At 37.1% G+C, this 20,620-nt stretch overlaps 1 protein-coding gene across 4 annotated transcripts in view; it reads right to left on the bottom strand.

The window, feature by feature from the left end:
- Positions 1-20,620, bottom strand: part of LOC127497747 (uncharacterized) — a 50,199-nt gene that overhangs the window by 16,921 nt on the left and 12,658 nt on the right. The window contains exons 2-6 of one of the 4 annotated variants that reach the window (XM_051866453.1): positions 19,039-19,368; positions 18,641-18,961; positions 18,304-18,465; positions 18,062-18,109; positions 17,845-17,979 (exon numbers count right to left, since the gene is read on the bottom strand). In XM_051866453.1, coding sequence (XP_051722413.1) covers positions 17,945-17,979; positions 18,062-18,109; positions 18,304-18,465; positions 18,641-18,961; positions 19,039-19,368 — 896 coding nt within the window. In that variant the 3' untranslated portion in view covers positions 17,845-17,944. Of the gene's footprint in view, positions 1-3,391; positions 3,440-3,687; positions 3,723-11,791; positions 11,875-17,844; positions 17,980-18,061; positions 18,110-18,303; positions 18,466-18,640; positions 18,962-19,038; positions 19,369-20,620 lie in introns of those variants that run through there. The other 3 variants (XR_007925644.1, XM_051866452.1, XM_051866451.1) reach the window with 3 other exon arrangements.

Here is a 20,620-nt window from a genome sequence, read left to right as displayed (position 1 = left end):
AAGAAAATAATAAGTGTATTATACAGAGCTGGAGTCTAAGCAGAGAATAAAATATTACACCTTTCTTGATACTAAGCCTTTATTTCTCTTTTTCTCACCTCTAAGAACTGTTAAACAGGAACGCATGTAGGATGAATCAATGCATGTTTTGGATTATTAATTACATTTCTCTTTGTGTCGCTATTGCTATACTATGCTGTATTGACAAATTTATATTTCTATGCATACTTTACATTTACATGACTACTGTTCACTGATGTGTTCCTTTCCCTTCTACTAATACCTGATATCTTTAATCTCCCATCAGTCTCTTTTAACATACACCTAATGAAATCATCAGTGCTCATGATTGGTCTCTGGCAGCAGAACAGAGTGGTTGTAACCCGGTGCGTGCTGTGTCGCTATGCCCATCTCGGGAATTGGTCGTGAAGCCAATGCTGAAGTGGTCTCATATGAAGCAATCCAGCAGCAGTCACGCCGCTGGCGGATACCATATGCCCCAGGTGCCTCTGAAACAGTTTCAGTGGAACCACATTCTTGCCCTTGAATGAATTTAGACAATTCAGCATCGACTGGGCATGCTCGACTGAGAGATGTGCGGTCATGTTGACCGAGTCCAACATACCGAGAAAAGACATCCTCTGCACAGAAGCCCCAGATGGCTGAGGTGCTGAAGCACCAGGTCCCTGTGTTTGCACAATTGAGCTTGCGACTGGGCCAGTATGAATGCGAACGCCATGGTCCCTCATAGAAACAAGGGCCGCCTCCACAACTTTCATGAAGACACGAGGTAACAGGGAAGGCTGAAGGGGAGGACTCTGTACTGATATGCTCGACACTCGAACACAAAGCGTAGAAATGGCCTGTGTTGGAGGAGAATCGAGAAATGAAAGTATGCATCCTTTAGGTCGATCTCTGCAAACCAACCCTGATGATAAATATGTTCGAAAATGCGTGTCTGTGTTAACATCTTGAATGGGAGCTTGTGAAGGGCCCAGTTCAAGGCATACAGGTCCAAGATTGGTCGTAACCCACTGCCTTTTTTGGTTACTAAGAAGCGGGACCAGAGGAACCACAGACGTACCCGCAGTGGGGCAGCGAGGTGGAGCACAGAGACCCAACCCAAAAGGCAGAGCTCCAGCCCTCTTGGGATCCAGAGATAGAGGAAACAGCTTCTAACTGCACTAGCTGTAAAGCCAGTGGCAGAACAAAGATTATCCACCCGGCCCTCCTTCGGGGGAAGAGCAGCTCCTTCCATCTCCGGGTCGCCCATCTCAGGGGTGGCGTTTTATCAACTGCTGAGACAGGTGGCATCAACCTCCTGCGGGGGGCCAGCGTGCAGTTGAGTTTTTTTTTTTTCTTTTTCCCACAGGGGACGGACACCCTTGGCGACGAGCAGAGTGAGGGGCAGCCCATGATGGTCTGGTAGCACGTCGGGGCACGCTCTTGACAGCCCCAGCCTGCTTCTGGACTACAGAAAACTGCTGGGCACAGTTCTCGACAGCATCGCCAAAAAGGCCACCTTGTGAGATCATCAAGAAAGCGCAGTTTGACGACATCTCGCACCTCTGCAAGGTTTAGCCAGGGGGCGCTTCTGGACCACCAATTCGCTGAAGTAGTCCTCGCCCGGAAGGAGGAACTAGGTTGGGGCATAGCAGAGGGAACTTCACTTAATTTGAGGTACTCGAGTCTCGACTGACCACGCATTTAGAGTGCCGAATGTCGTGCAGGGTTGACGTGACAACCCATGCTGTCAACCGAGAGCTCGACGGCACGTGACACGCTGACAAGCGTGAGCCCTTACGTGAAAGGCGAGAAGTGACCAGTGTGCCGACGTGGTCATGCTCTCATGCAAGAATATAAGCCACCCATGAAAGCAGTCTCAGCAACCGGATCCAGAAACATACGTGTGAAATGACGTCTTTACAAAGACAGACCCATGCTGCACTTTTAGAGAAATAATGCTCTTTTCAAGTGCTGAAGCGCACAGGGGAAGGTCGCAGCACAACTGATAGACTGTATCTGTAATCTGCAGCATGCAAAGGCTCTCCTGTGAAGCTGCAGTGGCAGCAGGAAATGCAAGAAAAGCAGGAAGCGACCACCGCTGACGCGACATCACACCAACACTGAAGAGCTTCAACACACTCGTAGTCACACAAAGATGACTGCTTGCTTTAGAGCACAAACGCTCGGCTCCGAAGCGAAAAGGCGAATGAGCGATTGCTTCCTTATATACCCGCTGTGCGGGCAGGGTGTGTCCATTGGCTCTTTTAAGTTTCATTTGAAGGTGATTGGGCTCTCAGGTGAGATCCCAATTTGTCAGTTCAGTTCTGGCGTAACATTCTGAGTTATGAGTTACCGTAATTGACATGACCATAGTTTTATCAAATGAAATGGTGAAATGCTCACTACTAGTGGGTTACCATGATCTTCACTTTAAAAAACTGATCCCAATAATTAGTAATTCCTTTAGAAGGATGTTGTAACATATGAGTCATTATTATCCAAAAAAAAAAAAAAACTCAAAAGTTTACCAGTCAATATTAAGGAGATATCATGCTTTTCACTTTAGAATCCTGATCCAAATAATTAGTAATTCCTTCTGAAGGATTTGGTAATACTTGAGTAATTACTAGTAACCATGATCTTCACTTTAGAATTAATTATACATTATGCATTATTCACATTAATTATGAACACGTATATAGTAGTTTTTAGCAGTTCTCCGGGAGGCATGAAAAAAAGTTATTCATTAATGACGGGACAGTATTCTAAAGTGTTACCAATGAAACTAATAAAAATGGTATTATAAAAATATCATTAAATAAACAGCTTGTATACAACCTTGAGCAAAAGAATTGTCAAACTGAACTGTAAAAAACTGTCAACTCTGTAACATATCTTAAAGCATAATTATGTCTGGGAAAACACATGTGTTGTCCCCAAAGACTCTCACAGTAATACAAACATATAGCAGTAACAGACAAAGATACTTAAGTCTGTTTATAGAAGTCCAAATTGGGTGGAAATGCAGCAAGTTATTTTAGCTGTCCATGCTATAAAATTCACTGACAGTTAAAGTTGTATTTAAATTGTTTGGTTTGTTAAAATGCATAGAAAAAAGCATTTTCATAGTAATACCAAGCCATTCATGAAAACAGAGATAAAATACATAAAAAATATTTTCAGCTATGTGTTAATACAGTAGCAGTAGTACAGCATTCATCATGTGTTGCAGTAACTTACAGAAGGGATTCATGTGTTGTTTTAAAGAACTAAAGAATTGAATGGGACATCAAACCCTGCAAGAGAAAGACCTTTATTAAATACACTTCATAAAAGTACACTTATTGTACATATTTTGTGAGGACTTACTATGAATATTACTTACCTCCTGAAATTTCAGAATAAGATACGGAAGACCAGCAGTCCAATTCAACTACAAGACACAAATATAAGTACTGATCAACTTCTATATTTGTATTTACACACTCAGAAGACTTAGATTCAGGTTTCTGTTTGGATAACTGGTCAGTAGAGTATGACAGATATTACAATATACACATAAAATGTATAAGGTATATTCAGGTTCTCTTCTTTCCAATAAGCTATTATATGATTTAAAACATGCTGTTAAAGAACAATTCAACAGAGTTAAACTTTTCAGAACCTCAGTTGTGGACTTACTTTGGTTATTGATTTTGCTCCTTCCCTTTTTTAAAATAAAGAGTCGCACAGACGATCAGTGTGACCATCAGTACTGCTATCAGATTAGCTGTTACTGCTGCAGGACTGTCAGCTGGGGTTGGAGCATCTGTGATCACTAGAGACCAATAGTAATGATTTAAAATGGAGATACAAGGTTTCCACCCTACATATTAATAGCATAGTTTAACTAAAAATCTATAAATGTGAATGTCTGTCAGAGAGTCTGCATTGAGACATAAAGAGTTAGAAATAGCATTGAAAACACACCTTTCATCACCAGCTTCACCTCATAGCAGGTTTTTTCATTCACTCTGCACTGATACCATGATCCATCAGTGTTTACTGCATCCCTTTTAAGCAGAGATCCATTGCCTAGTATTCTCACTCTCTCATACAGAGGCCTCGGGTCTCTCTCTGTGCTGTTTTGAAGGCTTGTTTGGAGGGCGGTATTGGGCTATTTCTGTTGATTGGTGACCATGAAAGATTTTCCAAGTCACTTGATCAGTTCTGTTTTGTACAGGATGTTCAGAGCATGGCAGCAACACTGAAGAGTCTGGAGTCGCATGGACAGAGTCCAAAGTTTTACACTCTGAAACCAGAGAAACATATTTATTACAATAGATTTCATGGGGATTATTTGCTCGTTTTAGAAATTTGCATTCTCACCTCTGACCCTCAGGTTAAGAAAAGTTGCATTAAGGCAGTCCAAATCTTTGTAGAATTAAGGTACCATTCATTAGTTAATGCATTAACTTACATCAACTAACAATGAGCAATATATTTGTTACAGTATTTATTCACCTTCGTTAACATTAGTTAATAAAAATACAACTGTTTATTGTTAGTTCATGTCAGCTCAGGTCCAATAAATAATATTAAAAGATCTGATTATTATAATGTGTTAGTAAATGTTGACATTATTTAACTAAAATTAACTAATTCAATAAAATTACCTAAGATTAATAAATGCTTTAGATGTATTGTTTATTGTAGTTCATGTTAACTGGTGTAGTAAACTAATGCTAACAAATGAAACCTTATTGTAAAGTGTTACCTAGACTTGCATACATTTTCTACAAATGTATTGTTTGGAGAAATGCAGTTTAAACAGTCTAAATATCTACAGATTTTTAAATATCTTCACAGATCTATGGGGACTAAATAAAGTACTTTCCTCCGGTTTCACAGATAAGGCTTCAGCCTATGATCGTAGACTAAAATGCATGTCTGAGCTGTTTTAACTGAAAGAAACTTGCACTGGCATATCTTAAAATAGTCAGTGCCATTGTCATTTGTCTAACAATGCTCTTTGTCTAAGGTATTTTTATTTATTTATTTTTTAAAGTTACTTAAATGTCCTAATTGAACTAAGGTCTAGGCTTAATCTAAGCCCTGTCTGTGAAACCAGGCCAAGACTTAATTGTGCTGCTCCCCCAACAGACATTCTACTGACTATAAGTACCTTTGCAACTACATGTCAACTTATTCTACAAACCCAAACTCTAACACCTATACCCTAACCTAACAGTCTACTACAGTCTACTAATACTCTAATGAGAGTTAGTTGACATGTAGTTGCAAAGTTACTTATAGTTAGTAGAGTGTCTAAAGTGCATGGACAATCGAAATAAAGTGTAATTATTTAATTTGTATTATTTATTATTAAAGTTCCAGACTTTTTGTTTTCATTTTGATGATTACAGCTTGCTGCTGATCAAAATCAAAAAATCGGTATCTCAAATTATTAGAATATTTAATTTCAAGTTATATTAAATTACCATTCTCAGGGTATAAATACTGGGTTTAGGTCAGTAATCCCAACAGCAGTCATGGGAAAGTCTGCTGACTTGACAGTTGTCCAGAAGACGATCATCAAGACCCTCTACAATGAGGGTAAGCCACAGAGGGTCATTGCTGAAAGAGCTGGCTGTTCGCAGAGTGCTGTGCCAAAGCATGTTCAAAAAGTGTGGTAGGAAAAGGTGTAAAAGTGAAAGGAATGACCGCAGGCTTGAGAAGATTGTCAGGCGAAGCCGATTTAAGAACTTAGGAGAGCTTCAAAAAGGAGTGGACTGAAGCTGGAGTCAATGCATCAAGAGCCACCGCACACAGACGTCTTCAGGAAATGGGCTACAACTGTCACATTCCACGTACCAAGCCACTTCTGAACCAAAAAAGACAACGACAGAAGCGTCTTACCTGGGCTAAGGAGAAAAAGAACTGGACTGTTGCTCAGTGGTCCAAAGTCCTCTTTTCAGATGAAAGTAAATTTTGCATTTCATTTGGAAATCAAGGTCCCAGAGTCTGGAGGAAGAGTGGAGAGGCACAGAAACCATGTTGCTTGAAGTCCAGTGTGAAGTTTCCACAGTCAGTGATGATTTGGGCTGCCATGTCATCTGCTGGTGTTGGTCCACTGTGTTTTCTGAAGTCCACAGTCAACGAAGTCATCTACCAGGAAATTTTAGAGCACTTCATGCTTCCTTCTGCTGACAAGCTTTATGGAGATGCTGATTTCATTTTCCAGCAGGATTTGGCACTTGCCCACACTGCCAAAGGTACCAAAAGCTTGTTTAATGACCATGGTGTTACTGTGCTTGATTGGCCAGCAAACTTGCCTGACCTGAACCCCATAGAGAATCTATGGGGTATTATCAAGAGGAAGATGAGAGACACCAGACCCAACAATGCAGATGACCTGAAGGCCGCTATCAAAGCAACCTGGGCTTCCATTACACCTGAGCAGTGACACAGGCTGATCGTCTCCATGCCACGCCGCACTGATGCAGTAATTCATGCAAAAGGAGGCCCAACCAAGTATTGAGTGCATAGAAATGAACATACTTTTCAGAAGCCTGACATTTCTGATTAAAATATCCTTTTTTTTTATTGATCTTATGAAGTATTCTAATTTATTGAGATAGTGTTTTGGTGGGTTTTTGTTAACTGTGAGCCAAAATCATCACAATTAAAAGAACCAAAGACTTAAAGTACTTCAGTCTGTGTGCACTGAATTTATTTAATACACGAGTTCCACAATTTAAGTTGAATTACTGAAATAAATGAACTTTTCCATGACATTCTAATTTATTGAGATGCACCTGTACGTTAATACAGTTAATTTCGAAATGCCAAATTAGGAAATGTGATTTCAAGTAAATGAATCAATTTGCTACATTATTTTGTTATTATAAAAACAATAGATCATACACTAGAGTTGTATGGGGGTAAATTGAGTGCGATCTGCTGTGACGTCACAATCATGTTGCATTGTGGTCTATGGATCTGCCTGAAGTGTACATATTGAGTTTACTCACTCTCTCTGTCAAAATCAAGGGGTCGAGGGTCTGTCCAAATAAACTTCCTTCTCCCACTTGATGAAGTTGAATGCACTTCAAAATGGCGGCGGGGATTCTCTCTAGGGAAAGTGCTTAGGGAAGTTCACAAGTGTACAGTATGTCTAAAAGTAAAGTTAAACGCAGCCGTGTGCACAGATATAGTTGTAATGGACTATCTGGGTTTTGTGTCTGGGTGGGTTTTGCACATGTTTAGTTCAGTTTCCTATGTTACGAAATGGTACGAAACTCTGTAAAGGTTTTGGCACTTGCTGTGCCCACACACACACACACACACAATTTCATCTGTTGGAAACTGGTACTGCACACAAACAAATTCTTACTGAAAGCTCATTTTTTGAGATATCAACCTCAAATTTGGAACACAGCTTGTTTAGATTTTTGTCTTTGATGTTTTAGAAAATATATTTTTTATATAAAAATTGAAAATTATAAAAATATTCTAATTTTTTTATAATAATAAATGTAAAATTTTATAACTTTTTTTCCAAGTTCACCTTTTTAAACTTTTTTCTTCAGCAATAATAATAATGTTGTTGCTATTTAGAGTCAGAGTTTAGAGCAGCTCACTGCAGAATGACTGAACATAAACACAAACCACAAGACCTTTTACCTTTACCTTCAAAGTGTGAAAGTAGGAAATGTGATCTGTGCAAAATGTCAAAATGCCATTAACATATTTACTAACATATTGCTTGAGACTTTATATATATATATATATATATATATATATATATATATATATACACATAAACTTTATTTGGAGTACTTCTTTATTGCACAATGCACATTTCCTAATATTAAGCTTAAAATGTGCTTTAATACCACTATTAGTAATGACAGCATGATCACTGTATTACATCAGTCTTTAAATGCAAGATATTTAAAGAGTACCTAAAGTATACTTGCAATATTTCAGTTTTAGCTCAATCAAATATACTTAAGTATAACTTTAGTTGGACATCAGCACTACTTCTTGATAACTAATGTGCATTAAGTTCAAATTTAGTAGTTCAAATTTAGTAAACTTTAAGTATACCAATTTAGTACACCAAAATTGCACACACATTTTAAATTACTAAATAAATCAGCTACATGAGTTTGTTACAATGAATATATTATCTAATAGTGCAAATAATTTAGATGAATAACAAAACCACACCTGAAACAGTAAAAATGTCAGGTGCCTCAAAGTCACAAGCTGTTGCCCCATTTTATTGACAGAAAAGATTTTAACCCCAGAATTGGGGTTGATGTGGTGCAGCAGCTAAAGCTCAAGGGTGGAAACCAGAAGACTGGAGTTTCAGTATCTATTGTTTATTTTAGAGCAGAACTGAAGTTACTCTGTGTCCACGAATGAAGCGTCAATCCTTTAACTTGTATGCACTTAATCAAAAGGCAGCTCTCATTCACACCCCATTCCACAGTTAAGATTCCTCTCTTTAATTAATTATATTATTAATGTTAAAACTATCTAAAACAATCAAACTCAATAAATATTGTTTTTATTTTCACCCTACTTCAAAAAATCATCCAAATGAGTAGTGTGAGTAGAGTCCAATCAGGAAAAAGATTCAGGTTGTGGCACTGAAAATGTATTTATTAAAAAAATGTCACAAAGTGACCAATACATTTGCCATTTTTTATTAAAGAAATGGTTTTATCTCACAATTGCTGGTTATTATATATTATACTATAGATATAGTTCTGTTAATATTATAATATAGGGGTCGTTGAATATTGTGTTGGACAGTGGGGGACCTCTAATTTAGAATAGGAAAATTCATGCCAAAGCATAAAAAAAAATACTGAACCCCTATAAGAAAAGACCTTTATATTTTAACATTAAAAAAGGCATTTGTGAATGCTCAAGAGGTTCTATGATTTCCAGGATGTGCATATGATGCAATAATCAGGGTGTGACATTGATTTTTCACCCTATAGCAGGGATGAGCAGTATGTGCGAGCTGATTTGAGGAAAGATCATTTGTGAGTGAGGTTTGGAAAGCTGAAGACTTTAAAGGAACACTCCACTTTACTCAAGTTACGTTGTGTACTAAGACCAACGGAAAATGAAAATGTGCGATTTTCTAGGCCGATGTGGCTAGGAACTATACTCTAATATACTATACTGCGTAATATCATTGCGCCTGCTGCACCCATGGTACGGCAGCAAAGTTCCTTGATTATTACGCCGGAATGAGAGTATAGTTCCTAGCCATATGTTTTACAAAATTATATATTTCATATAAATTAGTCCAAACCGATTTGATGTGATTTATTCCAGCTTAATTGTCAACATGTTTTGTGTAGTTCAGGACAGATGAAAAATGAATTATTTAACTTCATGATTATTCTATTTATTATATAATTACAATTTAATGATTATTGTGTTGTAGTAACCTACAGGAGGTCATGATTCATGTATGTTGAACTACAGAATACAACGGGACAGCCAATCCTGCAAGAGAAAGACTTTTATTAAAAACACTCGAACAAATACACTTATTGTACATATTTTGTAAGGACTTAACTTGAATGTCACTTACCTCCTGAAATTTCAGAATAATATGTGGAATAAATGCAGTTCAATTCAGCTACAAGATACAAAAATAAGTACTTTACCATCTGATCAACTTCTACCATAATATAGCATAAAAAGGTTACAGTAACGTAAAGTGTCTTTCTTTCCAACATCTTTCCAACTCTCATCACTTTGATGGCATGATATGAAAAATGGCATTTGAGGGTGAGTAAATGATGACAGAATTTTCGTTTTTGGGTGAACTATCCCTTTAAAACATTAAAACCCTCTACTGTGCATTCAGTTCTGGTTGATTTCCCTTTCTGACACACTGACATACTAACAGAACATCTTACAGTTGCATAAAGAATATCAATTAAATTTCAGTCATTTGAAAGAAAACATCTGCAAAATGAACAAAAGTCCAAAGAGACTGCATTGTAGCTGAGACAGGTTTTTGTTTGAAAAACTGGTCAGTATAGAGTAGATGACAAATATTACAATATACCAATGCAATTATGTTCTGGTGACGACACACACACACACACACACAAAATCACTTTATCTCCACTTTCCAATAAGCCATTACTATGATTTGAAATATGCTGTTATGGAACAATTCAACAGTATTAAACTTTTCAGGACCTCAGTTGAGGACTTACTTTGGCTGTTGATATTCTGCTTTCGTTTTCTGAAATAAAGAATCCCACAAATGATCAGTGATATGAGGACACACAGAGACACTATTGTGGCCATCACTACTGCTGTCAGATTAGTTGTCACTGCTGCATTCATGTCAATGTTGCCTTCAGTCTGGACAACAGGAATGTCAACTGAGGTTGGAGCATCTAGAGAAAAGATAAATTAAACATCATTATATGGTTCAGTTTGTTTATGTTATTTTTTTTATCACTAGCCTATTCAGTCTAGCCACTTGTCTTACCTGTGGCTAATGATATTTTGGAAAGTGTTGTCAATTTCAAGTGTTTTCATTTTCAATCTCTTTTCTAATATCTTCATGTTTTCTCCTGATTTTCAAAACAACTGACACTTGTTGTAAAAGGTCTGAATTTTATCTTCCGCAGGGGCAAGACATTTAGGCTATGTTTGATTTTGCGCTGCCAGAAAAAGCAAAACTAAAATCACTGTGTGTGAAATGCGCTATACAAATAAACTTGACACGCCATACCAAGTCTAGTAACAAGCACAAAGTGTGTTAAATAGAATTTGACATGCAAGCAAAAAGGTATCTGTCCTACAGCGTTTTTATACTTTACCACAGTAAAGAATGCAAATATAATTAAAAGCGAATCAAAGGAAGAAACGTTTACAATCCCTAGCAAAAATTGCACAACCTGAAGCATTCACATACGAAAAACAAAACAAAAAATCATGTCCAATCAATTGAATTTGATCAGATTTACTCCAATCAATGTGTAGAAATATCTCAAAGATGATACAGAGAAATGGGTTGCACCTAAGCTAAATTTCATGTCTAAAGGGGACCTTCAAAATAAAGTGTTAATCAAATCTGTATTTTGCTTTGACCTTATAGGGTATGGAGTGAAGGATTGTGAGTGAAAGAATGAGTGAAAGAATTTAAAGCATTTAAGCATAAAGTCGCAACACAACAAAATGTGAAAAAAATTTGAAAAGGTCTGAATGCAATTTTTACTGTACGAAATGTATCTAACATTTCATAACATATGTAGACACTACTATAAATGTTAACCCACATATTCAAGCTGGTTTAAAAACATTAAACTTCTACAAGTTTGTTTAAACATTCTGTATTACCATCACCTTGGAATTATAAGGTTCTATCTGACACTTTTGTCAGAATTGAGTTATTCACACATTCTTATTCTATGACAACATATTTACATTGTGATTTATTTTAAGACTGTACATTTTGGGACTTTTTTTTTAGAAAACAAAAAGGTTTTATCTACAAAAGAACCTTATAATTCCAAGTTGGCAAAACAGAACCACAGGATATAATCAACACAACATGACTTAATTTTAATCTAAACCCTAACCCAAGCATATTTCACTATATTTATGATCGTAATCCAAAAATGGTTTTGATTAACCCATCACCACATCTCACATTCTAATAGCATAGCATAGCTTAAAATCTTTAAACGTGAATGTCTGTCAGAGTCTGTATTGAGACTTTAGAGTTAGAAATATTACATCAAAAACACACCTTTCATCACCAGCTTCACCTCATAGCAGGTTTTTTCACTCACTCTGCACTGATACCATGATCCATCAGTGTTTACTGCATCCCTTATAAGCAGAGATCCATTCCCTAGTATTCTCGCTCTCTCATACAGAGGCCTCGGGTCTCTCTCTGTGCTGTTTGAGGGCTTGTTTGGAGGGCGGTATTCATCTATTTTTGTTGGTTTGTGACCAATAACGATTTTCCAAGTGACTTGTCCAGCATTGTGCTGTAGAGAATATTCAGAGCATGGCAGCAATACTAAAGAGTCGGGAGTTGCATGGACAGAATCCAAAGTTTTACACTCTGAAACCAGAGAAACATATTTATTACAATAGATTTGGGGATTAGACTATTTGCTCATTTCAGGAATTGGCATTCTCACCTCTGACCCTCAGGTTAAAAAGAGTTGCACTAAGGCAGTCCAAATCTTTGTAGACTTGACATTCATAATGTCCGTTATCAGGAAAACTGATGTTCTTCAGATCAAGCGTAACATTTCCAGCATCATTTCTCACAGACCATCTCTGATGCTCTGATGCTGGAGAGGTGTCTGAATACATTAGGATGTGTTGAACCGGGTCGGTTCTGCGTAGTTTCACTGTCAGAGACTCCAGCGGGTGGGTTGTGGTTAGGCAAGAAATAGACATATTGTCGCCCTGAACATAATTTATGTTCAACCGATGGACCTGCTTGCAGGGTCTCTGTGTCGCCACTAAAAGGAAATAAAGAGCAAAACAAGACATACTGAGAGAGCTGAGACATGGAAACCACAGCGCTTATTGAAATAAACAGCATGTACTTTTTACTAAGTGGTTCTACCTCTAAATGTATTAATACATTTTATGAAATGGAAAAAAAAAATTCACAACCCAATGAACTACTGTCAGTTTTTCCTGAAAATATCTTTTTGAAAATCATAAATAGACTTTGGAAGAACTACAAAAATGTTCCATTTGTTAATGTTAGTTAATGCATTAACGTACATCAACTTACAATGAGCAATACATTTGTTACAGTATTTATTTAACTATGTTAATGTTAGTTAAAAAATACAACTGTTCATTGTTCATACAGGACAAATTCTGATTTTAAGAATCTGTTAGTAAATGTTGACATTAAAGTTAACTAAGATTAATAAATGCTTTAGAAGAATTGTTTATTGTTAGTTCATGTGAACTAATGTAGTAAACTAATGTTAACAAATAGAACCTTATTTGTAAAGTGTTACCTAGACTGTTATATACATTTTCTACAAATGTAATGTCTGGAATCCTTTTGAACCAATTCAACTAGTGATGTTGCCAGTGTAATCATAATTAATTGGTTGAGTAATGCAGTTTAAGCTTAGCACACCAACATTTATTGTGTGCTCAGTTGCATATTTTCTATCTTTCTTTTTTAAAAAAAAAAAAAAAGAAAGAAATTGTTACATATTTTTATACAAAAAAAGTTGTAATTTTCAAATTGCATGTTCACTATGTAACACATGAATGAAAACATGTAAGTCATTATTACAACAATATTTTGTCTGAGATGTTTTGAAACAATGTCCACTGTGAAAAGTGCTATATAAATAAAACACACTTGATATTGATCATATGCATGTCATACCCATGCCACATTTACACGCCCAAAGTACACCGATATTATGCGTTTATCTCATTTGTATGTTGGTTAAAGGAATTTGATTTCATTTAATGGCACTTACCATTGCATTCTAATAAAGCTGCTATTAGAAGATATAGAAGTTGGAAATATGAAGGCTGAAAACTCCCCATCATATACAGATGCTCACTGCAGGACAGCTGAACTCTATATGAGAAAAGGCCACAGTTACTCTAAATCTATTGCGGAAGTAAATAAGCTCTAATCGTGCTCATTTAGAGGCCTTCAGTGAGATTCTGTCTGTGATGGGGAGTTTTTAGCTGTCATATGTCCCCCCAAAAAAGCAGCTGTATTAGAAAGCTGCTATTAGAAGATTTAGAAGTTGGAAATATGAAGACTGAAAACAAAAACCCCATTGCATCGACAGTTTAAAGCAGTACACTACAGAATGACTGAATAAGAGCACAAGCAACAAAAGCTTTTTTCAAAGTAGGAAATGTGATCTATGCAAAATGTCAGTGACGTGCAATTTTGCACACATTTTAAATCGCTGAATCAATTTTCTACATTAACAGTTAGCTATTGGTGGAAACACAAAAACTGGTTTCATCTGAAAAATATACACCTGTTGCACAAAAAATAACAGAAAAGACAGAATTTCACAGTTTAGCTGATTTAGAAAATCTCTGCTATTTTATTATGTTAAATGACATTTGCTACAGGTAAGTCGGCATTGAACTTGAAGCTTATTCTTTAAGTTCATTGTTTGTATAGAAATGTTAGTAAATGAAGGAGCTGAAATGTAAATGTCTTTATTTTGATTATGTTGTTGTCATAAATTTATATTTTAGCATCATTGATGCATTTGTGTAGTGCTGATTCACTCGTCCGTACCTGGAACTTATTTGCCTTTTTCTGCAATGTAAACCTAAGAAAATAATAAGTGTATTATACAGAGCTGGAGTCTAAGCAGAGAATAAAATATTACACCTTTCTTGATACTAAGCCTTTATTTCTCTCTTTCTCACCTCTAAGAACTGTAAAACAGGAACGCATGTAGGATGAATCAATGCATGTTTTTTATTATTAATTACATTTCTCTTTGTGTCGCTATTGCTATACTACGCTGTATTGACAAATTTATATTTCTATGCATATTTTTCATTTACATGACTACTGTTCACTGATGTGTTCCTTTCCCTTCTACTAATACCTGATATCTTTAATCTCCCATCAGTCTCTTTTAACATACACCTAATGAAATCATCAGTGCTCATGATTGGTCTCTGGCAGCAGAACAGAGTGGTTGTAACCCGGTGCGTGCTGTGTCGCTATGCCCATCTCGGGAATTGGTCGTGAAGCCAATGCTGAAGTGGTCTCATATGAAGCAATCCAGCCGCAGTCACGCCGCTGGCGGATACCATATGCCCCAGGTGCCTCTGAAACAGTTTCAGTGGAACCACATTCTTGCCCTTGAATGAATTTAGACAATTCAGCATCGACTGGGCATGCTCGACTGAGAGATGTGCGGTCATGTTGACCGAGTCCAACATACCGAGAAAAGAGATCCTCTACACGGAAGCCCCAGATGGCTGAGGTGCTGAAGCACCAGGTCCCTGTGTTTGCACAATTGAGCTTGCGACTGGGCCAATATGAATGCGAACGCCATGGTCCCTCATAGAAACAAGGGCCGCCTCCACAATTTTCATGAAGACACGAGGTAACAGGGAAGGCCGAAGGGGAGGACTCTGTACTGATATGCTCGATCTGATATGCTGTACTGATATGCTCGGAGAATCAAGACATGAAAGTATGCTTCCTTTAGGTCGATCTCTGCAAACCAACCGTGAGGACGAATACATTCGAAAATGCGTGTCTGTGTTAACATCTTGAATGGGAGCTTGTGAAGGGTCCAGTTCAAGGCACACAGATCCAAGATCGGTTGTAACCCACTGCCTTTTTTGGGTACTAAGAAGCGGGACCAGAGGAACCACATACGTACCCGCAGTGGGGCAGCGAGGTGGAGCACAGAGACCCCACCCAAAAGGCAGAGCTTCAGGCCTCTTAGGATCCAGAGATAGAGGAAACAGCTTCTAGCTGCACTAGCTGTAAAGCCAGTGGCAGAACAAAGATTATCCACCCAGCCCCACGGAGATGTACTCGATGGGGGACGACCTCACTGTAATCCTCAGGTCACCCTGGCTATTCGCTGAAGTAGTCCTCGCCCGGAAGGAGGAACTAGGTTGGGGCATAGTAGAGGGAACTCCACTTCATTTGAGGTACTTGAGTCTTGACTGACCACGCATCTAGAGCGGCAAATGTCGTGCAGGGTTGACGTGACAACCCATGCTGTCAACCGAGAGCTCGAAGGCACACGACACACTGAGAAGTGTGAGCCCTTACGTGAAAGGCGAGACGTGACCAGTGTGCCGACGTGGTCATGCTCTCATGCAAGAATATAAGCCACCCATGAAAGCAGTCTCAGTAGGCTTGCTACGGTAGTCGGTGTTACCGGTATTCAGTCGCAACACCGGTTTCATCACTTGCCCACCGCGGCACCGAGGTTAATTTTTTATTTTTTTTCCACTTTAACACGTTAAAAATATTTGCATTTAATGCAATTAACGTAGTATCCGTTTTCTGTATTATATGATCAAGCTCTTATTCATGCTAATGCTTTTAAACCATTCAAGCGCGACAAGGCAAAAGAGAATGCGCTGTCTTGAGAATGTTCTGCCTATGTGACAGACACACACACAGACACACACAACGTGTGCGCGCGCCAGTATCGAGTTCTCTTCTGCTCTTAACGAACCATAACACACACAAATTATGCCAAAATGTCCATTTTGTCGAGTGTTTTTCAGTAAGAGTAACCCACCATTAAAGCAATTGCCGTTAATTTGAAAGTGAAAGTCGGCCTTTCCGTAACAAAACATCGAAAGCTCAGCCGAACAGCTGATCATAGCTGTTCGGCTTTTTATTTTTCATGTCAAAAACATTTTTCGTCGCGGAGAGCGCAGTCCATGGTTGCATAGCAATGACAGACGCCAAACGAGCGCAAGCGCTTTGGAAACAAGGAGAAAGCGACGTGGCCGTGCTTTCCACGCGTTTTTAGATAAAAAGATGCAGTTAAAAAAAAAAAAAGAGGTAGAGGCCCCGCCCCCCGGGGACACCGGTATTACCGGTGTTGTCACATATCGATTAAATGGTGGGAAAATTTTCTCACTGTCACATCCCTAAGTCTCAGCAACCGGATCCAGAAACATCCAGGAACATTTGTTCCTGTGTAGTTATTCGTTAATGACGGAACAGTATTCTAAAGTGTTACCAATGAAACTAATAAAAATGGTATTATAAAAATATCATTAAATAAACAGCTTGTAGTTTTACAACCTTGAGCAAAAGAATTGTCAAACTGAACTGTAAAAAAAACTCTGTAACATATCTTAAAGCATAATTATGTCTGGGAAAAGACATGTGTTGTCCCCAAAGACTCTCACAGTAATACAAACATATAGCAGTAACAAAGACACTTAAGTCTGTTTATAGAAGTCCAAATTGTGTCAAAATTGGGTGGAAATGCAGCAAGTTATTTTAGCTGTCCATGACTATAAAATTCACTGACAGTTAAAGTTGTATTTAAATTGTTTTATTTGTTAAAATGCATAGAAAAAGCATTTTCATAGTAATACCAAGCCATTCATGAAAACAGATAAAATACATAAAAAATATTTTCAGCTATGTGTTAATACAGTAGCAGTAGTACAAAATTGATATTAAGCGATAATTTCCACAGATTGGGATGAATCAGTGTTATACACTGTGTGTGGATTTTGACTCTTTGTAAAACACAAAAAGGTTCAGCCTTTAAAGAGTGCCTCCGGTTTCACTTGAATATGATGATAATGTTCAACTTGTCCAGATTTCTGAAGAAAAAGCATGAAAATAAAGCTGCTGCTAAGGATGAGAGCAAAATCTATAATGTCTAATAATGTCTTCAAATTTCTAATTCTTGTAGCCCTTGTATGAGATCTCAGTCATCTGATCAGTGTCATCTGTGACTGTCTCTCACAAAACACATTTCAGTCTGTCTTGTATGATAAAAAAGAAAAGAAAAAAGATTGATAAAGTATGATTAAAAATCTTTAAGTTCATATATGAAATCATAATAATAAAAAAAAACATTACACTGAGTAGAACCCCCATTTTTTATATAATTGATTTTCACCTTTTTTATGTTTTAAGCAGATAAATAAGATTCATTTAAATCATCATACATCTCATCTGGTTTGCATGCAGAAGCTTCTGTTTGTTCACACCAACATGTTGGAAGTTGAAAAATTCATTTGGTCAAATAAAAGCACAGTAAATGTATTCTTTGAATCGTGTGCACATTTGCAGATGTGTGCATACTCCATTTATATGTGCGGCCATGTTATGAAATGAATCTTGTGATGTGGTTTACAAAATTACACTATTCATCATGTGTTGCAGTAACTTACAGGAGTTCATGATTCATGTGTTGTTTTAAAGAACTAAAGAATTGAATGGGACATCAAACCCTGCAAGAGAAAGACTTTTATTAAATACACTTCATAAAAGTACACTTATTGTTCGTAAGAACTTACTATGAATATTACTTACCTCCTGAAATTTCAGAATAAGATACGGAGGACCAGCAGTCCAATTCAACTACAAGACACAAATATAAGTACTGATCAACTTCTACATTTGTATTTACACACTCAGAAGACTTAGATTCAGGTTCTGTTTGGATAACTGGTCAGTAGAGTATGACAGATATTACAATATACATGATTTAAAACATGCTGTTAAAGAACAATTCAATAGAGTTAAACTTTTCAGAACCTCAGTTGTGGACTTACTTTGGTTGTTGATTTTGCTGCTTCCTTTTTTAAAATAAAGAGTCGCAGAGACGATCAGTGTTATGAAGGCACTCAGAGACACGATTGTGACCATCAGTACTGCTATCAGATTAGCTGTTACTGCTGCAGGACTGTCAGCTGGGGTTGGAGCATCTGTGATCACTAGAGACCAATAGTAATGATTTATTAAAAAAAAAAAAAAATACGTAAAATGGAGATACAAGGTTTCCACCCTACATATTAATAGCATAGTTTAACTAAAAATCTATAAATGTGAATGTCTGTCAGAGAGTCTGCACTGAGACATAAAGAGTTAGAAATAGCATTGAAAACACACCTTTCATCACCAGTTTCACCTCATAGCAGGTTTTTTCACTCACTCGGCACTGATACCATGATCCATCAGTGTTTACTGCATCCCTTATAAGCAGAGATCCATTCCCTAGTATTCTCGCTCTCTCATACAGAGGCCTCGGGTCTCTCTCTGTGCTGTTTGAGGGCTTGTTTGGAGGGCGGTATTGGGTTATTTCTGTTGATTGGTGACCATGAAAGATTTTCCAAGTCACTTGATCAGTTCTGTTTTGTACAGGATGTTCAGAGCATGGCAGCAACACTGAGGAGTTTAGAGTCCCATGGACAGAGTCCAAAGTTTTACACTCTGAAACCAGAGAAACATATTTATTACAATAGATTTCATGGGGATTATTTGCTCGTTTCAGAAATTGGCATTCTCACCTCTGACTCTCAGGTTAAGAAGAGTTGCATTAAGGCAGTCCAAATCTTTGTAGACTTCACATTCATAATGGCCTTGATCAGATAAACTGATGTCTTTCAGGTAAAGTGTAACACTACCAGCATCATTTCTCACAGACCATCTCTGATGCTCTGATGCTGGAGAGGTGTCTGAATACATTAGGATGTGTTGAACCGGGTCGGTTCTGCGTAGTTTCACTGTCAGAGACTCCAGCGGGTGGGTTGTGGTTAGGCAAGAAATAGACATATTGTCGCCCTGAACATAATTTATGTTCAACCAATGGACCTGCTTGCAGGGTCTCTGTGTCGCCACTAAAAGGAAATAAAGAGCAAAACAAGACATACTGAGAGAGCTGAGACATGGAAACCACAGCGCTTACAGTAATAAACAGCATGTACTGTTCTAAAAGTAAAAGTAAAAAGTAAAAGTATTAATAGATTGTATGAAATGAGAAACAAAAAATTCACAAGCTGATGAACTGCTGTCAGCATTTTATGAAATTATCCTTTTGAAAGTAATTGTACAAAAATATAAAATTCATAAATGAACTTTGGAAAAACATTAAAATAATTTACCATTTGTTAATATTAGTTAATGCATTAACTTACATCAACTAATAATGAGCAATACATTTGTTACAGTATTTATTTAACTTTGTTAACATTAGTTAATAAAAATAAACCACAGCTCAGGTCCAATAAATTATATTAAAAGATACAGTACAACTTAAGAATGTGTTAGTAAATGTTGACTAATTAACTAAAATGAACTAATTAAATAAAATTAAGATTAATAAATGCTTTAGAAGTATTGTTTATTAGTATAGTTCATGTTAACTGGTGTAGTAAATTAATGTTAACAAATGAAACCTTATTGAAAAGTGTTACCTAGACTTACAGTTGCATGAAAAAGTATGTGAACCACTTGCAGAAACTGTGAAAATGTGAATAATTTTAACAAAATAAGAGAGATCATACAAAATGCATGTTATTTTTTATTTAGTACTGTCATGAGTAAGATATATTATATAAAAGATGTTTACATATAGTCCACAAGACAAAAAAAAAAAAAAAAAGAAAAGCTAAATTAATTAAAATAACCCCGTTCAAAAGTTTGGGAACCACTGGTTCTTAATACTGTGTGTGGTTACCTGGATGATCCACGGCTGTTTTTTTTTGTTTGTTTGTTTTGTGATGGTTGTTAATGAGTCCCTTGTTTGTCCTGAGCAGTTAAACTGAGCTTTGTTCTTCAGAAAAAATCCTCTAGGTCCTGCAGATTCTTCAGTTTTCAAGGATTTTTGCATATTTGAACCCTTTCCAGCAGTGACTGCATGATTTTGAGATCCATCTTTTCACACTGAGGACAACTGAGGGACTCAAACACAACTATTAAAAAAGGTTCAAGCATTCACTGATGCTCCAGAAGGAAACACAATGCATTAAGAGTCGGGGGTGAAAACTTTTGAACAGGATGAAGATGTCCAAATTTTTCTTATTTTGTTGAAATATCTTTTTTTTTTTTTTTTTTTCCATTTAGTACTGCCCTTCGTCTCTTGCATGTCTC

The sequence above is a fragment of the Ctenopharyngodon idella genome, chromosome 16 (genome assembly GCF_019924925.1).
Source record: "Ctenopharyngodon idella isolate HZGC_01 chromosome 16, HZGC01, whole genome shotgun sequence".
In the NCBI taxonomy this organism is placed as follows: Eukaryota; Metazoa; Chordata; class Actinopteri; order Cypriniformes; family Xenocyprididae; genus Ctenopharyngodon; species Ctenopharyngodon idella.
This window is presented reverse-complemented; position numbering and strand designations above follow the sequence as displayed.